This window comes from Callorhinchus milii, unplaced genomic scaffold (assembly GCF_018977255.1).
Source record: "Callorhinchus milii isolate IMCB2004 unplaced genomic scaffold, IMCB_Cmil_1.0 Scaffold4, whole genome shotgun sequence".
Lineage (NCBI taxonomy): Eukaryota > Metazoa > Chordata > Chondrichthyes > Chimaeriformes > Callorhinchidae > Callorhinchus > Callorhinchus milii.
The window spans coordinates 11,491,933-11,516,878 of NW_024704745.1; the positions used below are offsets into that span (position 1 = coordinate 11,491,933).

A 24,946-nucleotide genomic window follows, 5' to 3' on the forward strand; every position below is an offset into this window, starting at 1 on the left:
TGAAGCGTTTTAACACGTGCTCGCGAAGTGGAAGGTTGTATTAAAAAAAAACAGTCTAGGCTCTGCAATACCTTCTGATTTGAATTATGAGAGCCACTAAATATTTTCCCTTTCTCCTGTGGGACTTGAAAGGTGATAACCAGAGTTCTATTGAATAAAGAGGAACATCTCTCGTGCGTCAACTAATGATGTGATTCAGTGGGACTTGGGATCAAGCACAGAGGCCATTTACACCTCACCTCCCATCACCCAAGGCTCTCACCAGATGTGTTGCCTCACCTTGTTTCTGGGCCTGTATAGTTTATACTATGTCACTAGAGATGCGATCCAATGTTTTTTTTCCCCCCCCCTTCCATACAGTGAAATAGAGCGAAAGCAAGTGAATGTTCTTTAGAGGCTGATTTCTCCCACAACCATAGATTAATTGAAAGAGCTCTATTAATTCTTAGGGCAGCACTGATGTAACGTTCTGTAAGACCATAATGTTCCCCTGGTTGCCACACACATGATGTGAATTTACATGCTCGGTCCCTCTACTCCTGAGTTTCTCCTTCAGTTCCTGGTCAGCGATTGACCTCTACATTGGAATCCTGACAATCTCCCGGTTAAGTGGAAGGCCAGATTTTAAATTGTTTTTTGTAAGGCAAAGTTGCTTCAACCTTTGAATCAGGTTGTGAAAATTGGAAGAAAAGTAGAAGATCGATTTAGAACAGTTTGGAGAAAGAATCCTCATAAAATAATCCAAATATTTTAATAAGGACAGTGAGGAAATAAAAGAAGGAAACATTCAAAGGAATGATAGGATAAGTAAATTGCTTTGAGATGTTTATTTTATGTAAAAGGTGCTATATAAATGCAAATTAATATTATTACGAACCAAGGTTTAAAATGCTTTCTTTTTATTCGAAATGTGTTTTTGTATCCTTTTCAGTGGGCTAAAGTTAATATTACAGTTTAAAAAGGTATTCCTGACATTTTGAGTAGCTTTGATATTGCAATATTATGCTTTTATTTGGTATTGCAGTCTCGGAGCAGAACACCAGCGGAACTGGTCACTTTCCACCTGCCGTCCAACTTGGGCGTTAGCTTTATAAGACCGATAGCTTTAAGACAACTATACGTTCTTATACTTTTTTTTCCTCTTCCTTTCCTGCGGGAAAGTGCCTGGGGTCCATGTGGTAAATCCCCAGGTGGAATGATTGAAGTCAGGAGCACACCAAGGGAGGTACAAGTGAATGACCCGTCATTTGATGGTGGTAAAGTATTCCTGACATCAGTGCTGAAGAAAGATGTTGCTTAGGACTACTTGATCTTTATGGAACTGTATTGACTTATACTGGTTTGCAACTTTGGTAATGCAAAATTCTATCCCTGTATTGATACATTCGCAGTATCTAGAGACGGTCTCTCTTAAGTTTGCTGTTCTATCCATTCGCCCACAAAATACGCACAGCAACATCCCTTTATAGAAAATCCTGCAAAGCTCTTTGAGACATCCTGACAAAGTGATTAGGTCAAATGCAACGATTATTATATTATATTTTTTTCAATCCTGCAGCAGAGCCCCTGTGGCTCACTCACACCCAAAATACCAGCAAACCTCACAGTCACCAATGAGACAAGACTGTTGCAGGAAAGAAAAAAAGAACTTAATAAAGGTGTGTAAGACTGTAAGAGTTAATCAGCAAAGAGAAAGAATGGGCTAAACGGCCTCCTACTGCAGCATACAATTCTCCAGTTCTGTGGTAAAGTATAGGGAAACTTGGCTATTCTCTGCCAAAGACTTCCCATATATTGTCATTAGAAGTCAGCTGAACATGAATTGGGTCACTGTCAGCTCTGACCTGTTAGGTCGCTTCCATGCTGGGTTAAGTTGGTGTTCATAGTGAATTCTCCAACATTTTATATCAGTGGTGGAATGGGTGAGACATAACGGTGGATAGTACTATGCATCAAAAGTGATTCCTGTAAGAGAATCCTACCTGTTTAATAAAGACTCAGTCACAATAGATGCAGATTCAGTTATTGCTGCCCTTGGTGTACCAGTGCTAAAAGGTGCGTGACATGACAGCACCTAGCGAAGCAATATTTCTCTTTGAAAAGCTTTGAGATAAACCATTTTACGATAAATATGTCAGTCAGTTCTTGTCTTATCTGCTGCTGTACTGTTATGGAAATGTTGCTTAAATCTCCCAATGAGAATGAGAGAGAGAAAGCGTTGTGAACATCTGCAATTGACAGGCAGGAGATTAGAATTATAATGAACTACAAGTAAAATGCATCAATTCACAAGACTGAATACAAGAGATGTTATCTAATTGGGGAAAGGGAATGTGCTATAAAGAAATGAATCCACATACTGTGTATTGTACTATTTAACTCTTTGTTTTATAAAGACTGCGCATTCGCTGCACATAGATTTCCTTTATCCTCAATTTGTAAATAAGGAACAATAATTCCTTTAAATAATAATAAATTGGTCACTTAAACCTTGCAAGCTTGAGACCTAGGTTCGATTCGCGGCAGGGCGCAATTTTGGGCAAGTTTCCTTACTCCACATCCCTCTGTTAACCTAGCAGTAAGTATGAAACCCGGTTGTCAATTGGCTTTTTTGGGGTTAATAATTCCTTCAAAAAAAATAATAAATTGGTCACTCAATCCACAACTGCTTGTGGGACACTGCTGTGCACAATTAGCTGCTGTGTTTTGCCCACAAAATATAATCAATTCACTTTACGGTATATTCTGTGAAGCGCTTTGAGACATCTCGAAGACGTGATAAGGCGCCATAGCAAATGCAAGGGTTATTGTTGTTATTAAATAAATAAATCAGCCTGGGAATCAAACCGTTATAAAAATGGAGCCCATGTAAAAACAAACAGCCAGTTTTTTAAAAAATTGCTTATCCTACAAAGGTATATTATTTTTTGGAGCCAAGACCCAATACAGAAACTGAATATATTACATCTAATTTCTATGTCAAATCTCTTGTTTAGTTAGATATTCTTTCCCTCCTGTGTTCTTGCATTTTGCTTTGTGTCTGTTCGTATTGCTGCAATGTATTTGTTGCCTAAACAGTCTCAATTCCCCAGCAAAAGAATTATTGTTCTAACTCAATGTACTGTATTGAAATCAAATGTGCAGATTTCACATTCACAGAGGTGCGCAACCTGCCTAACTCCTGTGTTATTTATACATTAGCCAGGAGCATTTTCAATGTGAAGTATTATGCCACAACATGGACAGCCTATTAACTCTCCCATTCTCCCCATCACAGATGTATGTTACTTCCAATTTTATTCAGATATTGTATAAATTTAAGACCTGTGGAGATGGGGGGGGGAGGGGAACCTGCAATAATGTCTGTATAAATAAATGTTACCCCTGCATTAGAATTTTTAAAGTTTTTTTTTCCCCCAGCCTAAGCCATCCTGATATCGTAAGCAAAGGATTATTACAACAGGAACAGCTTGTTTGAATGTCTAGTATTTGAATTTCATGCAAACCATGCATGTTACGTGAAAAATGCCCAAATTTTCGCCGGTATGGTTTTTATGCATTTGAACTAAACTTGCTGAAGTAAATAACAGTGGCCGAAACGGTCAGGAGAAGAAACAATGTTCATTGCCTCAACCTTCCATTTAAAAACTCTGTGTGTTTCTGTCTGAATTCAGATTAAATGCTGCTCTGTAATCTTCCAAGTCAGAAAATCCTCTGTCAGTTTCGAACATTAACTTCTTTGCCAACTTTTACTTGAAATTCCACGATCATAGAGACAAAGTCCTTGGTGTGGGACAGGTATGAGTCAAACTAACTGGGGCCAAAGGATGAGCATCTTCTCTAATTTACAGAATTTATTCCAGATATTCATACAACGCATCTCAGACACGTTTGAAAACACTGGTATAGTCTTTCTACCTAGTGTCATCTTAGACACGCAACACTTCGATAATAGTCAGGGCAATAAGAGCTTCTGCCATTTTGTAACACTGACAATATTGTCACATTAACCGATCAAGAGTCGTTTCTCTCTTTATTTTCAGAATATAAATCTAGACTGCCACATATTCACTAAAAGTTCAGAAACTTTTACGTTTTTAAAGCTTGCCTTTTAAAATAATAGCACTCAAATAATACTGTAACTAAAAATGAGTGGTGTCTCATCACAATGCATGATGTGACAAAATGTATGTTCCTCTATGTTGGTGGTAGCCTTTTAAAAAATAAAATAAGCTCTTTCTACATGTAAATCCACTATTCCTGCCCGGTATAACTGAATTGCTCCAAAGAAAATGGTGGTTTATTTTTACTGATGGTTGTATGTTTGAGGAAAAAAAAAGTCTGGAGTCATGAACGTCCAAGGTAATTGATAAGAAAAACAAGAAATATATTCTCGTGTTGGATTATTGCCTCCTTCTTCTATAACACTTCTTAAATTGTGTCAAAGATACAAACCCCACAAATCATTAGGCCTGCAGACCTCTCGACTAGCTCGCTCCACTGTTGCCATTTTGGTAGCCAAGTCCATTTGTGCATATGAACTTTACAAAACTGGACGCAGCCCGTCTGTGATCAGGAAAGAATTTGTTTTTGAGAGAAAGATAAAGTGCCAGATTTAGATGTGAATAATGCAAGGCTCTTTGTCCCTGATTAACCAGATATTGAATGGTCTAGCAATTGTTGGAGTGTGGATGCTTGTCCATTACAGGTTTTTCTCATTTGGCCAAATTGGCTGTATTCGCAACCCAAATAATATCCAGATGCGTAAACTAAATCTGTTTTATGACTAACAGCGATTGCCTTAAAAATTACAAGATAATTTTACAAGTTGAATTCCAAAAGCTCTTAAGCTAATGTCAGGTTTACAACTGGACAAACCAATTAGCTTTTTTTTATGTGTTTGGGCTGGTTTCGATGTATGAGGATTTTAGGGATTAAAATTTTGACCAGTTTTAAGAAGAAAAAGACAAATTTTCCTGAGTGGGATTAAATCCCAGATGATATCCATCTTGGATTCTGAATGAAACTCTTTATTTTTGGTCCTTCTTAACAAACATCAGGTTAACTCAACAGGTTGCTTCTATGACGGGGACTACAAATAAGATCCAGGGGAAATAAATAATTGAATGAGTCCGAGTGAACCCAGATAGATTGTTTCCTTATTAAAACTCAGTTGTTGAAGTTTTACCATCTGTGATCAGATCATTTTACATTGGGCACAGTTGTGTTTTTCAGCCACTCTGTTCTGAAAAATGTTCCTTCCTTATTAGACTGACATAATAAGTTGTCATAATATTGCACCAGACTAAACCGGGATAATGAAGATATGCCATAATCTAACAATCGCAGAGTTCATAAAGTGTTGCACACATGTTAGGCAATTTCCTTATGCTACAACCACAGACAACTCTTCTACCTTTTGAATCGTAAATGTTAGCTGCTATAATTTTACATTTGGCAAATAAAATGGAATTCTTACCAGTGAGGTGGAACTCTAGGGCCAAGATTATTACGGAGCAAATCCTCTTTAATTTCATTTTTTTCTCTCTGTTCTTCCCTTGCTTGTATCCACTCAGGCCCTTTGGTCCTCACACTGCAATGTGACTTGCCTTCTGTTGTGCGTATCAGGAAGTGGCTAAACATTTGAGCTGACATACATCCCTACATGCCTCTCTGTCTGCGGTGATCTCTTGTTAAAAGAAGCTGTTTAAAGTTATGACTTCATTTTCTTTCAGTGAAACTATATTGTTCAACTTTTAAACAAATAAAACCAACTTGTTAAATTGTTAAGCCAAATTGTTAAACCAACTTGTTAAATTGGTATTCGTTTTTTTCCCTAAATTCCCAGTGTTTTTTCCATGTATAATTTCACCCATTTTAATCCAATAACATTAGTTTTTTCTCCCCATGTTCAATATTTAATTCACGCACAAATTATTCTCAATTTCCAATAAACTAAGTAATTATCTATGTTGCTCTTGTCAAACCGTCCCCGAGTGCATCAATGTCCTTTTGAAGATAGATCGGCCAAAACTACAATCAATATTCTAAATGCAATTTCAACAGTGATACACTCACTGATACACTAATTACACTCAATATTCTACATGCAACTTCAACAAGGTTATAATAGCTTGTTTTGGCCTATATTCAAATGCTGTCAAATTACATCCTAGTATTTGATTATGTTTATTTATTTCACTCTGTAAATGTTGTGAGTAATTGCCTCCAAATCTTTTTTTAAAAGTTACTAATGGAAACCTTTTTATTTAGGTATTTTATTGTCCCTGCTTGAATGTGTTTCACTTTACCTTTATTTACTTTAAAATCTATCATTTCTTCGTCCATCTGTTTAAGTTGCAGAGAGGAGTCATAAGGGGAACTAGGCTGAGATGGGAAGGAAGTAATATATCGAGTGTGGCACCTCGATGTATTGATGGGAACCTTTCTGTTCCTTGGTGCACATAAGTGATCAGTGAATGGTAATTACATTTTCAGATAGCACCAATTTAGAAGCAGTCTGTCAATGTTTACAAAGAGTGTGTACCAGGGTTGATTACTGGAAAATGAAGTTCAGTACAGTTAAATGCAGTGCATGACACTGTATGTCACATATATATGTGAACTGATAATAGAAACCTCATGTACTCCTTGGACAGGAAACAACCAACTGAAGTGAGAGCTGATTCTTTGTTCACCAAGTCAAAACAGGGTGAGGAGGTTACAAATAATGGCAAGCTGACCTACATTGCCAAACCAATTAAACTCATTTCCCTGGAAGTGTACAAACTACACTTCATCGTAAAATCCTATGAAGCGCTTTGAGACGTCTCGACAATGTAATAAGGCACGTGATATGCCATGTTCAAGATGTACAGTGTTTTGGTCACAATCCTGTATGAATCAGCCAGGCAATTTCCCACTGCAGATGTTGCACTAACTGGTCTATAATTTCCAGAATTCCTAATCAAATTCCACAACAAGCACCTTGAATTTGCACTTCTTGTTCAATGTGACAGCTGCAGCAACCTTGAGTTTGCCTCTCTGTAATCTGGTGCATGTTAAACAAGGTCACTGCTCACTCATTTCTGACAGCATGGCTGACAGTGCACGTACTTCCAATTTTACTTGAATAACGCACTACAATTTCCATTTATATAGCGCCTTTCATGTGGGGAAGTGTCTCAAACAATTTACATGACTGACTGGGCACCCAGGCCTGGGGGCGCAGGGAAACAAAGATGACCAAAAGCATAGTCAAAGACAGTCTTAAAACTGGCTTTAAAAGTGGTGGAGGGAGGGGCGAGCAGAGAGACTCTGATGTGGAGTTTCAGAGAGTGGACTAAAAGTTCGGCCACCTTTGGCTAGATGGGATTCTTGCAAAAGGGAGGGACGGTCATATATATTTTGGGACACTTTCTGTCACCTGAACCAGAAAGTGATACTGTACTGTTTTGAAAGTCACAGTATTACAAGAGAGGTTCTGGTGAAGAAACTCCTCCGGACCTTTTGATCTCATCCTTCCAGTATACCCATCCTGCCGTCCTCGAACCACAGCATCAAGCTGCTTATTAAATGAGTCCAGTATCCCAGCCTCACCCGCTCTGCCTGGTAACCCGCTCCCATTGTTACTTACCTTCTGGGTAAAGAAGTGCTTCCTGGTTCAGGTGGCAGAATTGGTCTCAGCTCCCCTAGGCTGGGAAGGACACAAATTCAAGATATGCTTGAATAACTTGGTTGCCCTCTGCTTCTTGTGCAGTAAAAACACTAATCCTTGCATTTGGCATAGCTCCTTTCATGTTGGGACGATGTTTCAATGGGGTTGACAGGATTTACTGTAAAGTGTTGTGACTGTATATGTTGTAGATGAACGCTGTGGCCAATTTGCTCATAGCAATGGCCCATAATCAACGATGAAGCGAATGATTAATTTTATTTGTTGTCCAGCACACAGGAAAAAAACTCCTTTCTCTTTTCCTCATGAAATAATCCTTGCATTTGATATAGTGCTTTTCACGTCTTCTCGACATCTCAAAGCACTTCACAGAATAGACTGTAAAGTGAATTGACCGAATATTTGTGGGTGAAACGCGGCAGCCAATTGCACACAGCAGTGTCCCACAAACAGTCGTGGATTGAAAATGAACAATTTATTATTGTTTCGTTTTGGAGGGATTATTATTAGGCGTGTGGAGTAAGGAAACTTGCCCAAGGTTTCGCCCGGCCTGGAATTGAACTCAGGTGTCTCGCTTGCAAGGCGAGTGCTCTAACCACTGAGCTACAGGACTCCACTACAGGACATTCAGCTGTCTGGCTGAATACCCATCTCTTCTCTCACATCTAAATATCTGACAGTTTTGCCATTATCTTACCAGCAGTTACCATCTTTTTCAGTGCATGACCTGAATTGCAAACCTTTATTGCTCCTGCTTCACCAAGCATCTACTTATTCTGACATTCCACACATGTGTACTAAAGGTTCAAATTACCACCTCGTAAAATGGGGTGAATCTGGGGACTTTTCGCATTGGGTTTTGTTTGAATTGAAGAGATCAGGAAGTCTCAAAGTCGATTTTTCAGGAATACCGCTCCAATTTGATCTATTTTCGGAGCAGGATGCACTTGAGTCACAGTGAGATGAGTATAATTTACTTCCATTCACTGTAATGAGTCAAGGCTCAGATTAATGCAGTATGATGAATTACATGGAACGATAATGCACACACACAGGCCATTTGGCCCCCTAGCCCATGATGGGATTTCTTAATTAGGAAATCCATTAATTACAAATTGCAACTTTTAATATTTAAATGTTTTGGCTAATTCTAGTAATGATTGAATCAATCTTGCAATGGAGTTTTCTTACGAAAATCTGCCTTGCATATTAAGAAGGGGTAACCTTCACAGAGCACAGTCCGAAAAATCTTATCTTCCACAGGCAGCAGCACCACAGCCAGACTTCATTTACTTCACTGTTGTTATGCATTATAAAACAGAGGGTGTGCAGAACTGATTACAATGGACTAACCTTATCTCACGTTTCAGGTGAAAGGAATCCACAGGGAAGGAGACAGATGAGATTGCATTCTAGCTCCCAGCACTCTGCAAATGCTATTCTATAACCAAACGCTATGAAGTATGTGTGAGAGTGACATGGGCTGGTTTGCTGCTGCTCCTTATCTCCATCTTCAATGCATTGCCTTGCCATACCCCGGAGGTCCATCTTTGGCTTGGGAACTCAGTGAGCACGCAGAGAATTGAAGGCTGGATCCTATCTTCCAGTATTCAGTGACAAATTGTATAATACACCAGCACCGATTGCTTCCTCCATTTATTTATGCCTAGGGGATAATTTATGCACAGTAATTTGGAGGAGTACAAATTACTATCTTTAAATTTCTGGAACTCTTTCGATCAGAAATTTCCATTTGCACGTTCAGGCCTTTCTCTTGTGTTCTCTCTCCATTTCCTCCATCACCTTTGCTATTTTTGACTAGGTGCCGAATATATGCTGTGATGTTATTTTTCTTGTGTATCATTAGCATTGGAGCAGCCAGAAATTGTCTCATCATAACAAATCATCTGAAGAGCAATACAGCCTTCCAACTATCCAACGCTGCTCAAGTACTGCATTCTCCCACCCTACACTCTTGCCCTTGACCCCTCTTGATTCCAAACCCCAACTTGGGTGGAAATCCTTGACTGTCCAGCACCTTGGGACATCATCCAAATGTGAAAGACCTTATATAAGTGCAATTTATTGTTGTTGCTGTTGTGGGTGTTGATGACTCATTGCATATCTTTTATTTTTCATACAAACACTTGCTGAAAATGAAGTAGCAGCTTTCTAGTAATGCACCAATCATAATTCTTTCTTTTTTCTTTGCACTGTTATCTCCTTCCACTGTTTCAAAAGGAAGAACCCTTTTAAAGTCTCATCCATAGGGTGGAATTATTGCGTCATCTGTAGTGGGTAAAGGTTAAAGTCCGCAACGTTCAGCCCGGCTCTTTTATTTGTGTTATTTGCTGGGGGCTGGACCCGGAGTTACATCAGGAGATAAACCAAATGTCAACACAAGATGCCCTGAAAAATCAGTCAAACTGGCCTGGAAGCTCGTGACAGCCCGCACTGGTTAAGAAGAAGGGTGAAGTCTAAAGAAGCTATCTGTTCTCCCAATGCACCTCTTTATTTTGTGAGAGTTGCACTTTCTTCAAGTGAAACAGCGCTGGTCTGCGTTACATGGCACAGGAGGGTTAGAAATTTGAAGATATGGCTGATCAGGCTTCCACCCTAAAGGTGACAGGAGACACGGCAAGCTGCCCGGAACCGGTGAGATATAAGTAAAAGTATCTTTTTTGTATGTTTCATTACAAAGGTGTTAGATTAAGGTTAAGATTACAAAGAGGGACAATTAAATGTCCATTTTATATCTAGCACTTCATACACATCACAGGCAGACTCACTCACTGAAGTTGTCCCCGAAAGCAACCAGTGGTATAGTGCTGTGTCTCTGGCTGTATATTCCTGGGTATATTATTAGACTCTGGCCATGTTACAGTATATTCTGTAAAGCATTTTGAGACGTCTCAATGATGTCATAAGACACTCTGTCAAATGCAAGGATTATTATTATTATTTCTGTTGTTAACCTGCTAACCCCAATCAACCTGTCCACTCCTTCCATTCAGCAGGCTCTGGCCTGCTCCATGTCTCCTGCCTGACCCGTCCTACCATCAGTGGCCGGACTTTCAGCTTCTCTGCCTCCACCCTTTGGAACTCCATCCCACAATCCCTTCCCCTTGCTCCCTCCCTTGTCTCCTTTAAGGCACGACTCAGGACCCTCCTTTTTGACCGCGTCTTCAGCTGCTCTCCTACCTCTCTGCCCTTCCTCATCCCAACCCTGCACCCCCCCCCCCCATCCTCGGGTACTGATGCCCGACTGTTCAACGTGTTGGGACGTCCTCCTGACGTAAAAGGCGCTTTACAAATGTAATTTTGTTGTTGTGATGAGGCCGAATAATTCCAAATTCTCATTTCCTGCTTCCAGTTTAAAAGCTACTGTTAAGAGACCTAGGGGCATTAATTGCTCATTGCTCACCATGTCCAGCCAGTTTGAGGCAGTTATAAATAAAGGTGACGGGATGACAGGCTCCATTGCCAGATTAATTGAGTTCACATCCCCAGAAGTCACGTTCAGAATGCACTGTGCTCTGCTCAGGTCTCATCAGAGACAAACTTCATGCTAGTTCTGGCCACCCCATCATATTGGGGCTGCCCAAGCCCCAGATGTAGCACAAAGAAACGAGGCTGATCAGAGAGGAATAAGCAATGAAGAATGACTATATTTTTCAGTGTAGAAAAGAAGTGTCTGAGAAGGGACCTTATAGAGGAATGTAAGATGTTTAACAAGATAAAATCAGTCACAAACAATATTTTTAAATATACTGAGACAGTAGAACAAGAGAGCATAGATTCAGGGTTGTGAAGGGTAATTTTAGAACAGAATCTAAAAAGCAGTTCTTTAAACGGATGATAATAATAATCCTTGAATTTGATATAGCGTCTTATCACGTCTTCGAGACGTTTCAAAGCGCTTCACAGAATATACTGTAAAGTGAATTGACTGTATTTTGGGGGCGAAATGATGACAGATTACCGGAGAGAATCATAGGGAAAAGAACATTGGACTCAATTAAGGAACAGCTTAAAGCTACAAGAGGAAAAGAAGATCAGAACTGTGGAAAATGAGACGAAATGAGCCGAAGACTCTTCATCATTCAAATCTTTCTTGTACAGCTTAATTTCAACAGGAGGCTTTATTGAATGCTATTACGGTCCATTTCCTCAATGTAGCAAATTTATTGATGTGGTGTAAGAGCTACTCTACTCTGTTTGGTAAGGTTAGTAAATTTGACCCAGTACGTTGATGAATAAATATAATGCAATGTTATAAGGTGTGTATAATTTCATTATAATGTAATTGTCTATCATTTGAAATTATGATTTGAAATTGCATTAAACGTGTGTATGAGTGAGTGCGACTAACTTGTAAGCGTAGTGAAGAGAATCATCGTAAATTATGCCGTTCAAATTTAACCTGCACTTTTCTGTTTCAGCGTCTTGCAGGGTTTGGGTCAGTCTGCCAGGGATGTCCTGGCCAAGCTCTGTGTCAGCAAATAGGTGAGAAACTATTGATGTAGAAGATGTCACTTTTTGTCTTTATCCAGTCACCGAGGTGAGCCATTGCTCCAACCTTCCACCTGTACACATTCCATCATTCCCTAAAGCACTCGTTCCACGCACATGCAGACACACACACACACAAACCTTTGCTTCCCAGAAGAGGTTACACAAAAAAAATACAGATTTTTCCCAGATTTTCTCCCAGAGGCGCAGACTTGTGTTCCAGTACAGTCTGACTTACATCGGCATCTCTCCAGCGCCCAATGATGGTCGTTCTCCATGTGCGAGCATCAGTGAATGGAATCGCAGCTGAGCCTGATCCCGTCCTAAGACAATGTTGATAACATCACACCTTATAGGAGAGTAAATGGATATTGATCAGGAGCAGCCCTCTCTGTCCCTCTCCCCCCACCACCCCAATAATCTGACCAAAATTGTTGCTTTCATGCTAATGATTTCTGAGTGCTCGTAAGTAATAGCGAATGTACCCTCTGGAGCTGAGGGTATGCTGAACGTATGTTTTCATCCCCAGTTCCCTGTGAAATGAGTGGGATTCCCGCTGCTCAAAATGACCGAGCTTCCGTTTACCAGAAGGAAGCTCTAATGGCACGAGTTGTAATCCTTATTAAGGGCAACCTGTTTAAGAAATGGTGCAAAAATAAGATCCATTACCCAATGAGCTCCTGCAGTGCAGTGGTTAGAGCACTCGTCTTGCAAGCGCGAGACCCAGGTTCAATTCTCAGCAAGGTGAAATGTTGGTCAAGTTTCCTTACTCCACATGCCTCTGCTAGCCTAGCAGTAAGTTTGAAACCCGGTTGCTGTTCAATTGGCTTTTCGAGGGGTAATAATTCCTTAAAATATAATAATAAATTGGTCACTCAATCCACGACTGTTTGTGGGACACTGCTGTGCGCAATTGGCTGCTGTATTTCGCCCATAAAATATAGTCAATTCACTTTACAGTATATTCTGTGAAGCGCTTTGAGACATCTTGAAGATGTGATAAGGTGCTATATCAAATGACAAGGATTATTATTATTATTATTAGTCTGTTTCGAAGTCTGTCTAATGCTGCATTTATACCTTGCATCTGGCAGTAAATTGTGACAGCCAATCAGCACCCGCAAGTGCAGTATAAACAGAAACTCAGATGACAAACATCTGGAGAAATCCTGAACACTGGCCACTGGTGTATGATAAGACGCCCCCTCCCTTTATTTAAGAATATAGGGACAGGGTGTCATTCAGCCCATTGAGCCTGCTATTAAATCACAGCAGATCTTTTAAATAATAATAATAACCCATTTCCCAGCCTTTTCTCCATACCTCTATTTACCAAACCCAATTTCCAAGAAGCAAATCAGACAATTGAGCTTGAAGCTCACAGTGTGTGTGGATAGATCTTTAGAATCCAATTAATAATTGTATTCCATCAGTGTGCTATCAGGGTTTCATCTCAACGGAAATCATCCGTCAGTGGCATAAATCTTTACAGATGAAAAGATTTCACAATTTTCTTCAATTATATGAATTTCTTCCACAAATAACTGGGGGGGGGGGATATAAAATCCATGTACACAGTTCTGTTTTTTTTCCTGAGATGCAGTTTACGATTGGAGCCTATGGTTCTTCAGCACAACATATCATTTCTCTATCAGTTAAAGCATTACATTAAACGTTACATCTTTGGAGATGTCTGCAGGTTTTGACAATCCCGACTGCGAAAGGTTAGACACAATAAGGGCATAATAGAAGAAGCAATTTTTTTCCAGCAAAGTGACAAAAAAACACACAGCTTAAGACTTTTTTTTGAAATGCCAACATAAAGTGTTTTCTTCTCTACTCTCAGGAGGTCGAGACCCTGAACAGGAAGTTATTAACTGCCGCATGAATGCCATCAAACACAAGATTATAATCATGTCTGGAAAAGGAGGTGAGGAGAATTTCTGAGAGTATTTGGTGATTGAATGACATGGTCCACACCATGTAAGTGAAGTGTTCAGTTTAAGTTCTTTTTTTTTTGCATTAAATTTTATTTCGAATAACCGTTCGTGGCAATAGTTATTGAAGTGGGGTTTGCTAGTCTTTACACCGTGCTGGGTGAGATTTTCCTTTGACAGCCCACTCCACTTGCATTAGATTCAGTGCTAATATTTAACAATGTTTGTGCCTCTTTCGATTTCAACAGTCAGGATCCAGACTCAGCATCTTCATGAGAGAAACAAAAGTCATTTTCGTTGTGCTTTACCTTTTCACTTTATTCACTGTTACTTGAATCTTTCTTCTCACTGGTATGGAATTGAAAAATGTGACATTTCAAGATAAATTCTCTAATTGTGACTTTGCCGACAAAACCATTATGAAGTATCACATTTTTCACCACATCTGGTCTTGGCTTTACACCCACATAGACTTTGCAGTCTGTCATATTAAGATCAATGATGTTAAAATATCCTTAACAGGTTAATGCTTCAGCCCTGTTACACCTCCATGTTATCCCCATCCCAAACCGATGTCATTAAGTTTAACTCTCATACCCCCCAAAGTTTATCCATTTTAAGTGGTATATTAAGGTTCAGTCCTGTGTCTATTTCCTTAGTCACTGTCTCACACCGCAGGCCGCTGAAACCCTCATACATGCCTTCATTACATTGAGGCTCGACTATGCAAACTCATTGCTTGTCGGCCTTCCCAACCCATCCCTCCACAGTTTGCAGATCATCCGGAACTCTGCAGCCCATGTCCTCTCCCGCACTAGGCTCCGCAACCCTATCACCCCCATCCCCGCCCAACTCCACTGGCTTCGCATTACACAGAGAATACAGTTCAAGATCCTGCTCCTCACCTTCAAAGCCCTCCATGGTCTTGCTCCCCCTACCTCTCCGACCTCCAAACCCCCTACCATTCTGTTTGCTCCCTCCGCTCAGCTCTGGCCTGCTTCACGTCCCCCACCTTGCTCACCCCATTATCGGCAGGCAGGCCTTCTACCACTCTGCCCCCACCCTCTGGAACTCTATCCCCCAGTCCCTCTGCCTTGCCCCCTCCCTTGCCACTTTCAAGACCCATCTCAAGACCTTCCTCTTCGACTGTGCTTTAGATCTCCTTGCTGCCCCGCCTGGTCTCCACCCTCCCCCACCCCGACCCCCAGCTCGGGTCCATTGCTCTGTCTGTCCAGTGCCTTGGGATGTCCTCCCGACGTGAAAGGCACTTTTCAAATGTAATTTTGTTGTTGTAATAGTAACATTACATGCCATTACAATTGTATAGTGGTTCAACTACATCTTCAGGTCCCAGAACAGAGTCTAGGTCATCCATAAGAGCCATGTGTAGGAGAGAGTTGTCTATAGCTGTCTCATTGCGTCAGGAAACAATGCTTAACATTAACAAGTTCAGACCTTCCCAATTGGATAAGCACAGTTTATATTGGGATAGCTGAAGTGCCCAATGTGCATCAATATTCTTTTCTTATTAATGCTTATATATTAATTAATATATAATTAATATATAATAATGGTTATATATTAATGTAAAATCTTGTAGGTTTTTATAACAAAACATCTCAACTACTTTTAGGGACCATTTTCTTGAAATGCTCCAATTGTAACCCTCATATTTCTTTGCTTTTATTTCATTCAGGTGTGGGAAAATCAAGTGTGGCAGCAGGACTCAGCATGGCTCTGGCCAAACTGAACCACAAGGTAAAAAAAAAGGTGAAAGTTCTCTCAAAGCATTTTTAAATGCCCCAAATCTGAGGCTGTGTGGATGGGGACAAGTGTCAGTCCCATTTATTCCTCCGTATATATTAGACAACCCCTTCACATTTCTTGCAATTTTTATTTTGATCTTTTTAAAAACTTGTTTGATGTTTGTTCCCCTTCCCCTCCGCTGTGATTCTTAAAAGCAGAATCTAAGCCATGTGAGAGAGCACTCTCTTACTTCAGGCATTAATTAGTCCCCAGGAGCAATAAAACTCCTACTAAACTGCTAAAATGAAGGCGGCAGTGTTGCTCTGCTCTCGCAGATCCTGCTGATGTCCCACATTGAGAGTTGGCTTCAGAGTTCCTCCAGAAGAGTTAGCACCAGTGGAGCCAAATGCACTTACTTGTTACCACCCAGCGTTATTCTGGATCCTTGCACTTGATGTAGCACCTTTCACATCTCGAAGCTCTTCGTAATATTTACAGTAAAGTGTAACAACTGTGATTTTGTAGGCAAACTAGCGCATTGTTTGCCTACAAAATCACTTACTTGCCATGTTCTGCTTTGTAACACTTGCAGCGATCGCACTGAAATGTGATGTTACTCCATTTTCAGGTGGCCATCTGTGACCTAGATATCTGTGGTCCTAGTATCCCCAGGTTGCTGAACATACAGGAGCAAAGAGTAATTCACACTCCGTATGGCTGGCAGCCGCTGACGTAGGTTTGTCACTGAATCAAATAGAAACAATTTTCTTCCATACTGGTTTTCTTTCAATCTCCTTTTCTGCTTGAAATTTTTTTAATATAATAATATATAATTATACTCTTAAGCATGGTGAAGGGTTTCCGCATGTGTCAGACCAATTTCTTTTATATAAGAAATTGATTTTTTTGTTATGATTCCAAAATAAGCATTTGAACAGTTTCTATTGTTTAATCGAAAATAGGGGGTGAAATTCCACCTGGGTCTAATTTATTTTGTTTATGGAGCATTTCAGAGCATCCAGAATCCTGCAAGTTCTTAAACAGTCTTGATTTAACAGAAAAAGTTCAAAGTTAAGACTGAATTCATCAAATTACCAAACTCATGGATGCTCTGAGATGCTGCTTAAACAGAATGAATCAAATACCTGGTTGGAATTTCTCGTTCGTAGTTTCTTATACTTTTCTGCAGAAGCTTTTTGGTTCACCACAGAGACCTGGGTTTTCGCTGTGTTATGCTGAAAACTGGTGCAGGGATCCAGCCAGCGCTGGCAGGCACGTGGGTGTATCTGTATTTGTGGGGAGATCGCGTCTAAATACCTGTTTTTATTTTTCAAATACCTGTCCATAAGCAACACAAATACACAGACCCACACACACTGTTTGGATCCAAGGTACACAACCTATTTCCTGCACAATTCCTTCAATAAATCTACCTTTAAATCTACGAACACTGAATACATTTAGTTGACAGGAACTGTTTTGCCTCTTTGAAACCCTCTGTGGTTTATGCGTTCCAACACCTGGCTGGTAGTTGTTCCACATGTTTATCAGCGTTTAACTAAAATTCTCCTGTGTCTCCTATTTGCCTTTTTCTTTGCTTGCTTTGAAAATATGAAAGCGAGCTTGTGAAGTTTATCTCTATGCAAATGTAGGTTATGGGGAAAAGATTATGGAGGCTTGAATTCTACTTATTAACACTGCAAGCTGAATCTCTAGAATATATGGTGATCCTAGCTGGACAAGCAACTAGGAAAGTTTAACAATGTCAAGCTATGGGATTTGAGTTGGTTAACCTGCAGCAGTACCCAGTTGCACACTACAGAGACCCCAAGTCTTGGCTCTTGTTAACCAGTGCCTAAATTCTCGAAGCTTTGGTGCATTCTTCTGAGGAGAGATTAACAACAACAAGAACTTGCATTTATATAGCGCACCTCATGCAGGGTAACAGCCCAGAGCACTTGAGAGTGGCACAACGCTGAGCCGAGGGGAGGGGGACGTGACCATAGGCATGGTCGAAAAGGAAGGTCTTGAGGCGCGACCCGAAGATGGGAAAGGAAGGGGCAAGGCGGAGTGATAGATAGCATAAGCACTCCATACAAACAGAAACCATACATATGTGGCTCTCTTGGTAGTTTGGTTTGGAGACTCTTAAGCAAAATGATAGATTTCTGGTTGTGTCAGACACCCACTCATGTGACCAAAAAGGATATGGAAAAAGGACCTACCCAACGGGATACATTGAGCAAGATTCGCTGCACTGAGTGAATGATTTTACCCAATATCAAGATATGTTTAGAGTGTGTGGGCAGACTGGCTGGCAGCCCACTGTCCCTCTCACTCATGGTTTGGCAGAGCAGTTGGAGGACATGAAGTAGACGCTTTAAGAGTGTTTTATATGTCACGTTAGTCTTTACATTTATATATTTCATGTAGAAGGAGTCTTAGAGTGCTTAACGCAACTGACTGGGAGCCCAAGCTTGGTGGTGGTGGGGGCGGAAGAGAGAGAACTACAAAGGGGAAGGAGACACGTCTGCATCTCAGAAATATATGTAAAAGAGTCTTATAAAATATGTGTGTGAGTGGTAAAGCAGAAGAAAAATAACATTGCTCATCATTAAATCAGATCCTTTGTTTCAGCTCTCCTCACAACTCTGTCAAAGTGATGTCTGTGGGTTCTTTGATGGGGAACAAGGATTCGGCTGTGATTTGGAGGGGTCCCAGAAAGACAGGTAGAAGACTGATAAATTATTCATTAAACAGCTCTAGTACTGCTTGCTATACTTCAGCGTGTCAGAGGGTCTTCATAATTTGTACACGGAGATCACCTCTTGTCACTCAAAATATTGATGCCTTGTGAATGAGCACAGGTAACAACTGGATCCAGTTAGACTCACACACCTCAATGTCCATCACAGTCCCCAGCTGCTGAAGTCTAATGAGTCTGGCAGTCACGCCATGTTGTTAGGAGCAACTCATGCTTTCCCTGTAATAAATATGCAAGCGGTAAAGTTGCATAACCTTTTTCTACATTTCAACCTATAATTGAGTTTTAAAATCTCTTACCATAGAGATTTGAGCTCCCTTCTTTTCAAAATGCAAGTTCCCTTACTGAGAATGCTTCAGCACTGAAAGACTGGACAAGTGACTGCAGAATCAATAGAGAATAAAAATAATAATAATAATGGAGAAGGATGTTGTCAAATAGCGAATCAATACAAAGCAGGTTGTCGGAAAAATTTGATAATTAACATGTCAGCCTTGCAATTTTCAACTCCTTTTGTTTGTAATTACATTTGAAAGCTCAACAGCAACAAAAACAACTTCAGGAGAGAAGTAAGTGGCTACAAATACAAAATCTGAGCAACCACCTCCAAATCAGCATTCTCTTATTTTCCTTAGCTGGAGAGCAAGGGAAAGAATGGAAAATAGTGAGACTAAAGGGTTTAATAATAATAACCTGGTCACTTCAAACCACGACTGTTTGTGGGACACTGTTGTGTGCATATGGCTACCTTGTTTCACCCACAAAATATGCAGTCAATTCACTTTACAGTGAAGCGTTTGTGATGTCTCGAGGACGTGATCAGGCATTATATCAAATGCAAGGATTATTGTTATTGGTTACCAGCCAAACCAGAGAATGCAGGATGAGGAGCCAGTTGACCATTTGTATTGCATTTTAAATGGATTGAAAAAGCAAACCCAGAACAATACTTTAAGATGCACCAAGATTGTAGAACAAGAGGACATGGGTTTAGAGTTGTAAAGGGCAATTTCAGGACAGACAGAAAGTAATCAATGACTGGAACAGGTTGTCAGGAAGGGTGGTTGAAGGCAGGACCCTGGCTCATTTAAAACACAGCTTGATGCTGTGATGGCAGGACAGTAAAGGTGTGTGTTCTGCAGGGGATAGATCAGATGAGCCAAAACAGACTTCTTCATCTGAACCGATCTTGTGAGCTGGTGAACTGAGCTGGTTCATACAGTCTGTGAAACTCGTAGGTATGGACTTATTAAGGTCCTGTGAAACATTTTTGTACAACGGCATTAAGGATGAAAACTATCTAATGAAAGAAGTAAGCAGGAAACTGATTGGGTGGGGTATAAGAGGTACAATGACCATACAAAGTGCTTGAGCTATTGCCAAGGTAGCTTTGACCCTGATGAATAATAGCAGATACAATGTTGTATGTGGGCCTGAGCCCAATAGTCTTTAGCCACTACTCCTTCTAGTAATCCTATCCCATTTAGATTAATTTATGAGGCCAATCTGTAGAGTTGCCAACCAGTACACAACACTAAACCGAGATTTCACGTGGGTGCCTCGTTGCAATCAGATCAGAATTGATATGCAAAGAGGCAGAGTTTTGGGGGTGAGATTAAAAAGAAGTGTTTGTGTTATCCTGCCAACATGCTGTTCTGAGTGTAAGGAGATGATCTAGAAGATATGCCTAAGGAAAGCAAAGTGACACTGTAAGCAAGACTGAGCCCTACATAGCCCCTGTCTGAGGGTCTAGAGATACTATGAGTTTCCTGCAACCTGAATTTGCGGTCTTTAAAAACCGTGAGCTGAAAGAAACCCCACTGTTTGTGAAAAAGCTCACTTAAAGCTTTAAAGTTTTGCTGGATGTGCTCATAGACCAGAATGAGGCTCCAATACAGCGGAGGGAGTTGCTCTGCGTTGTTGGAGGTGCCGTCCTTGGGGTGAGACATTAAACGCAGGTCCAGTCTGTCTGTTCAGGTGAAGTTAAAGATCCTATTGCCACTATTGGAAAAGAGAAGGGAGTTTATCCCGCTGTCCTAGTCAACAATCCCCCAGATAAAACTGGTTGCTCACTTCATAACTCTTTGAGGCACATTTGGACATTGACTGCTGCATTCGCCTAAAAATACAAACTCACCATAATTTATAGTATTTCTTGTGAAGCGCTTTGAGATGTCCTTCCTGAAGTGAAAGGTGCTATATCAAATGTAAGGGTTAACATTTTATCACTATTCTCTCCTAATTGTAGCTATAATCAGACGATTTCTGAAGGACACTTTCTGGGGAAGGCTAGACTTTCTTCTGTTTGGTATGTTTACTATCTTGAAATCTAAAATTCATAAAAGGCAATATTCACGTTTTTGTTGTTTCACATTCTTCAGCCTATTTTACTCCACTTGCAAACTAGTTTACTCCACCAATATAAAAGAAGCTCCTGGTAATATTTTCAAATCCCACTACAATAGCACGCTTGTTAAAATGATAGACCACACTTGCAAACAACATTGTAGCATTAGTTTTGTAGTTAATCTTTTTCACAGAATGCACAAGTCCGGTTAGTCCTACCGATCACACCAAGTGTAAGGACTATGATTAGTATTAAATAGTGGGCCCACAAAATACACAGTCACGATACTTTAAAGTATATCCTGTGAAGCACTTTGAGACGTTTTGAAGACGTGATAAGGCACTACATCAAATGCAAGGAATATTATTATTATAATAGTCTTTTCCCGTTCAGTACATTGATATCTGTCATTCTGACTGTTAGGACTGATAAGACACCTAGAGCAGTTTGTGGTAGTCAGCGTTAACACTGCTTACCTCCCTTGCTCAAGATACCCCACCTGGAAGCAGTGATGAACATCTAACAGCAATCCAGGGCTTGCAGGAAGTGAAGTTAGATGGGGCTGTTATTGTCACCAGCCCACAGGTACACACAGAGAATGTGCTGCTGTGGATGGTGGTTGGTTGGGCTGGGGAGGGGTGGGATGGGCGTGTGGGGGGGGAGTGGGGTAGGAGGGAGGAGTAGGAAGGAGGAGAACTACTGAAAAAGCAGCTTCCAAATTACGACAAAGTTTAACAATTTTCCAAAATTCCACATCATCTTCAATTTTGAGACAAGACAAGGGTGATTTATATAAATTTATGTAGATTGTACAGCATGTGCCATTCGGCCCAGACAGTTTGTGCTGGTATTTATACATCACAGTAATCCCCACCCACTCTTTACTCCCTTGCATACTTTTCTATTGCTTCCTCTTAAATGACATGCGGAAGCAGTAAACAGCGATCATATTGCTGAACTCTTGACTTATTTGTAGCTGGTCACCATTGACGTTTTGGATCTCTCGATGCAGCTTTTCAATGTTTTACCAGTGAACAATGTAACTAAACCCATCTCCTGTAAAGCAGAACTTGAAATATAATACAAGTTAACGCTGCCTTTTCAAACAGTGGATAAAATAAATAAATGATAATAATTTGGCCACTCAATCCACAACTGATGTGGGACACTTATGTGCAATTGGCTGTTGCGTTTCGCCCACAAAATATACAATCAATTTACTTTACAGTATATTCTACAAAGTGCTTTGAGACGTCTCAAAGACGTGATAAGGCGCTATATCAAATGCAAGGATTATTATTATCCACCGAACAGGAACTCAGGACAGTGGCTCTCGCTTTGGAAGTTGCCCATTAATCCGAAGTCAGGGAAGCAACAAGTCAAAACACATTTTAACCTCATTCCTTAATCTAGGAACGAACGTGTTCAGAATCCTGTGCTGCAAACCCCCACGATTTATTGATTATTGTTACTGTGCAAAAAATATAACACAAGTTAACATTTTATAAAGAGCCTTTCATGTCAGGAGGATGACCCAAAACCTTTCATTGGAATGGAAGGCCAACCCATTTTATTTCTCTCGCTCAATTTGCCCAGTGTTAAGAGTTTGTAAAGAGTCAGGAATAGGGAGGGACAAAACAGGAATATTAACTGATATTAGCTAATGTGTGGTTTATTTCTCTCTCTCTCGCTTTCTCTCAGGCTGTGGCTCTCAGTACTGTATGCAGGGAGATCAGCTTCTGCAGGAAGATGGGGCTGAGAATTATAGGTCTGGTGGAAAATATGTCTGGATTTGTATGTCCATGCTGTCAGGTTAGTGTTCTATATCCCCTAAACCTGTTTAACTGTTAAACTGTTCTCAGAGATTGCGTGTGGCCATGTAACTTAAGGTGTCAGCTTGGCTCAGTTTGTAGCTCTTGGCAATGTGTCAGAATTTTCTTTTGGGTGTAGGTCCCGTGTAGGGACTTTGAACTCATTTGAGCTCATGGTCTAGGCTGATACTCCAGTACAGGGTTGATGGAGCGCTACATTGTCAGAGTGACTTCCTCCAAGTAAAATGCTAAATGGAGATCTTGTCTCTCTCTTCAAGTGGACGTTAAGGAATCCATGGCACTTTTCAAAAAGAAAAGGCACTATTTCCCCAGTGTCCTGGTCAACAATCCTCTCAATTAATCATTTATCTCCTGGCTGTTTGTGGGACATTGCTGTGTGCAAATTGAATCTCACCTATAAAATATACAGTCACTTAACAGCAGTTACTGTGAAGTGCTTTGAGATGTTTTGATGTGATGAAGTGCTGTATCAAATGCAAGGAATATTGTTTTATTATTAATATTATTGTACTGTATCCAGAGACATGTATGGCAGAGAAATTCATGTCTGATCTGTAGTTTGTACCAAGTTACCCAATCTTAGACTGGATGATGATGATCCCAATCATTGTAATAGGCAGTTGACATTCACTGTCCAGAGGCTGAAAGCCCTCATGTTCTTAGCAATAAAACCGTTGTCTAAACAGTTGCGCTTGTTTTCCAAAATTCCCATAATGTTTTATGGAAGCTGACTTTCCACAGTTCAATGAAAAATTGGCCTCCAAATGAAAACTGAATTTGAAACTGTTTCCATACTGCTGCAAGATACTAAATTTTAAGGCAATGGTCTTATGCTAAGAACACTAGAAATTTCAATCCCCAGATTTGAAACATGCATTACTGAACCTAGAGATATTCACCCACTTAGTGATCGCCAGGAAAGTTGAGTATGTCCACTTCTCGGCATTAATTTGTATATGTATGGATTCCACTTGAAACAACTGCAGTCTGTCACTCATTAACTTAATCACCAGCAAAGCTAAAGGTTGAATGCTAATCTCTGAATTGGGTAACTGAAAAGTTACTTGCGTTGCAGTCTCATGACCCAACTCGGTCCTTCAATTTGATTTTCAGCTTGAGAGTGTCTTTCCAGTGTCCGCTCTTTCATTTGTACTCCTTTTATTGTAATCCTCAAAGGAAAACCATATTCTATTTTTCTAAATCTTTCTCAGGAGACCACAGATCTGTTTTCATCTAGAGGTGCAGAGAGATTTGCTACAGAACGCAGCATTCCCTTTCTGGGCAGGATTCCAGTGGACGTCTCCCTCTCTCAGAGCTGTGAGGATGGTCAGAGTATTATTCAGGAGTTTCAGCATTCACCAGCGGCTATTGCACTGATACAGCTGGCTGAGTGCTTGATGAAACAGCTGGAAAAGTGACTTGGACAGCGTAGTGGATTATAGTTAGCCTGTAACATTCTTCTGAGTCCTAAGTAACGTTCAGAGATTAACACAGAGGTGTTCTGTACTAGTACACATGTTAACGATTTAAGTTGAATTAAATCAACGTATACAAGGTAAGATTGGCGCTTGATGTGTGGCATTTCTTTACGGAATTTCTTTAGGAATCCGAGTTACGCAAATAGGGACTCTGTCTGAGAACCACAAGTACGTCACTTCAAGCTGCAGGAATTTGCCTGCAAGTACACAGTCACTACACTTTCAGCAAGAGACCTTTCAACATTACAGGAGTTCATAAAAAATGAAAGATTATTATTATTTATGGGATTATTATTCGCTTGCAAAAATACAAAGGTCAGTCCTGATGTATTTTTTTCCTGGGCAAGGCAAAACCTTAGACAAGTTTCCTTACTCCACACTCCTCAGTTTACCTTGCATTAAGTAGAAACCTGGTTGTTAGTCAATTGACGGATTACTTTCTGATGTAATAATCCCTCAAAAAAACAATTTGGTCACTCAATCCACAACTGTGGGACACTGTTGTGCACAATTGGCTGCTGCGTTTTGACCACAAAATACACGGTCAATTCACTTTACAATATATTTTGCGAAGTGCTTTGAGATGCTCTCAATGACTTGATAAGTTTCTGTATCAAATGCAAGTATTATTATTATTATTATTTGGCTCCACTCT

The 24,946-nt window shown here is 40.3% G+C and overlaps 2 protein-coding genes across 3 annotated transcripts in view; one reads left to right on the top strand and one right to left on the bottom strand.

Annotated features, from left to right (window-relative positions):
- Positions 1–5,631, bottom strand: part of cd247 (CD247 molecule) — a 56,148-nt gene extending 50,517 nt beyond the window's left edge. The window contains exon 1 of the mRNA XM_007895837.2: positions 5,480–5,631. Coding sequence (XP_007894028.1) covers positions 5,480–5,537 — 58 coding nt within the window. The 5' untranslated portion in view covers positions 5,538–5,631. The remainder of the gene's footprint in view (positions 1–5,479) is intronic.
- A 4,399-nt stretch (positions 5,632–10,030) lies between these two features.
- Positions 10,031–24,372, top strand: LOC103180156 (cytosolic Fe-S cluster assembly factor NUBP2). Of its 2 annotated transcripts, none has more exons than XM_007895840.2 (10): positions 10,031–10,330; positions 12,118–12,181; positions 14,034–14,117; positions 15,821–15,894; positions 16,499–16,602; positions 18,508–18,599; positions 20,883–20,942; positions 21,472–21,566; positions 22,683–22,793; positions 24,025–24,372. In XM_007895840.2, exons 1-10 carry the CDS (start codon positions 10,271–10,273, stop codon positions 24,229–24,231), a joined length of 951 nt encoding a protein of 316 aa, XP_007894031.1. In that variant the 5' UTR covers positions 10,031–10,270; the 3' UTR covers positions 24,232–24,372. The 2 variants fall into 2 exon arrangements, with proteins under 2 accessions (XP_007894031.1, XP_007894032.1); XM_007895841.2 differs by having other exon boundaries at positions 15,821–15,882.
- The last annotated feature ends 574 nt before the right edge of the window (positions 24,373–24,946 follow it).